The 2,239-nt window shown below is 39.4% G+C and overlaps 1 protein-coding gene across 1 annotated transcript in view; it reads left to right on the top strand.

The window, feature by feature from the left end:
* Positions 1-740: 740 nt before the first annotated feature.
* Positions 741-2,239, top strand: part of SREK1IP1 (SREK1-interacting protein 1) — a gene marked incomplete at its 5' end in the record, with an annotated part of 6,528 nt that continues 5,029 nt past the window's right edge. Inside the window, one exon of the mRNA XM_009072125.1 lies at positions 741-841. Coding sequence (XP_009070373.1) covers positions 741-841 — 101 coding nt within the window. The remainder of the gene's footprint in view (positions 842-2,239) is intronic.

Here is a 2,239-nt window from a genome sequence, read left to right as displayed (position 1 = left end):
CGGGGGTAGAGCGTCTGGATAGAGCGAGTGAGATAGCCAGGGTGGGCAGAAGGGTAGCCGTGCAGTCATAGAATCATAGAATCAACCAGGTTGGAAGAGACCTCCAAGTTCATCGAGTCCAACCCTACTTGTGGTTACTAGACCATGGCACTAAGTGCCACATCCAGTCTCATCTGGAAAACCTCCAGGGATGGTGAATCCACCACCTCCCTGGGCAATATTCCGATGCCTGTATTCAGAATCATTTAACGATTTGTTGTCTTTTTTTTCCTCCTCTGCCTTTTCAGGAATGATTTTTTATTTGTTTTGGGTTTTTTAATAATTGCATTTTAAAGTCAGTTTTTGTAATTAAAATATAAATACCTTCGGATTCCTTCCATGCACTGCTAGAATTTCTGAGGACACTTGCAGTGTGCAGTTGCAGGTCACTGGAATGTCAGATAACTATTACTGTGTTCCAGCTGCAATGAAACAAGTGCAGAAGCTTTCAGAGAAGTGAAATAATTACTAAAATTATAGCAGAAAGGTCATAGACAATCAAATGAGGATTTGGCAATAAGTTATGTGAGACTAAATGATCTCTAGAGTTCATACTAGTCAAATTTGTTCTGATAGAGAGCTACACAGAAAAGTGACCTTAGAAATGCACTGGTTGGCTTTTCTTCATGTATTTTTTTCTAAGAGCTCTTAGTGCACTTAATACTCTGAAGACTCATCACTTCTGTTTATGTATTTGAAAGAAACTTGAGGGTTCTGTTTAGCAATGCCTTATTGGTGACATTTTCTCTTCCAGGTGGAAACAAGGATAACATCAGAGCAGGATGCAAGAAGTGTGGCTATCGTAAGTCTGCAATAAGCAATATGAAGTTAGAGTGATTTGCTTAGTTTGTGACATTGGAACTGCCTTTTGAGGAGGGGAGAAAAATGAAAAATAAGTATTCTCCCTTCTTGCCCAGACCTTTCTCCGTTTAAATTGCCATATTTGTAAAATTAATTTCACATTCATTCTCTGGGTTCTCACACCTGTTGCTGCTTTTGAAAACTCTTGAATTTCTCAGGAAAAAAAATTGTGCTGTTATATTCATATATACTGCATTTGCAATGCAGTTACTTGAGAAACTTTGAATTGGACGCATCACCTGTGATACGTACTGAGATTAGCATTTGTGCTTCTTCCTAATCTCACCACAAACAGACAGGCATTTCAGGTCAAGTTAAGTCCAGTCTGTTTTACATGAACCACATTTTTTTGTGCATTTCAAGAAATTACTTTTATTACTTGCAAGTTCTGCTGTTAACACTTAGCTTGAGCTTTGCATTATTCACTGGTGATATAAGCGTGTCTGTGGCTACTTTCCTGATAAATAGAGACAGACCTTAGTGAAGATTTTAACTTGTTAATCACTAACTGTTATTTGGAGAGGTGGAAGATGTTTTGCAGTGAATTGTGCTGAACTTTTAACACAGTGATTTAAGCTATTTGAGGCTTTTATAAGCATTGCATGGGGTGACAGGAAAGAAAGGTTGGTCTGTTCTTTCAGTTCAGACTTTGCAACAGTTGCTTTGTGTATCTGTTCTTCTGAAGGACCATTGATATCAATATAGATTTAGTGCTTTGTTTGTACATGCAGCAAGTACCAGAAGCTTTCTGGAAGAGAAGGGAACTTGTAGTTAAATTACACGATGTGTATATTCCTAAAAGCTCTGTTGTCAAGATGTAGATGTTCTGAGATGAAGAACATGAGTTACTTGAATTCCTGTACCTCCTAAACCATATCTTCAATTTGTTTTATTTAAATTTATTATTCCAATAGGCATATTCACCACAAGGTTTCTAAGTGGTCATAATTATTGAGATGTAACTCAGAAAACTAAAAATGCTAGTCAGCATTAGGTACTGGTTGCTAAAAATAGAATCATAGAATCAACTGGGTTGAAAGAGACCTCCAAGATCATCAAGGCCAACCCTACCTTGGTCACTAGACCATGGCACTAAGTGCCACATCCAGTCTCATCTTGAAAACCTCCAGGGATGGTGAATCCACCACTTCCCTGGGCAGCCCATTCCAATGCCTGATCACTCTCTCTGTAAAAAAATCTCTTCCTAATATCCAACCTAACCCTCCCCTGGCAGAGCTAGAGTCTGTGCCCTCTTGTCCTCCTGCTGGTTGCCTGGGAGAAGAGACCAACCCCCACCTGACTCCAACCTCCTGTCAGGGAGTTGTAGAGGGTGATAAGG

Source organism: Acanthisitta chloris, unplaced genomic scaffold (genome assembly GCF_000695815.1).
Source record: "Acanthisitta chloris isolate BGI_N310 unplaced genomic scaffold, ASM69581v1 scaffold12610, whole genome shotgun sequence".
Taxonomy (NCBI): Eukaryota; Metazoa; Chordata; class Aves; order Passeriformes; family Acanthisittidae; genus Acanthisitta; species Acanthisitta chloris.
The sequence above is the reverse complement of the archived record's forward strand: the minus strand, read 5'-3'. Positions and strand labels throughout refer to the sequence as shown.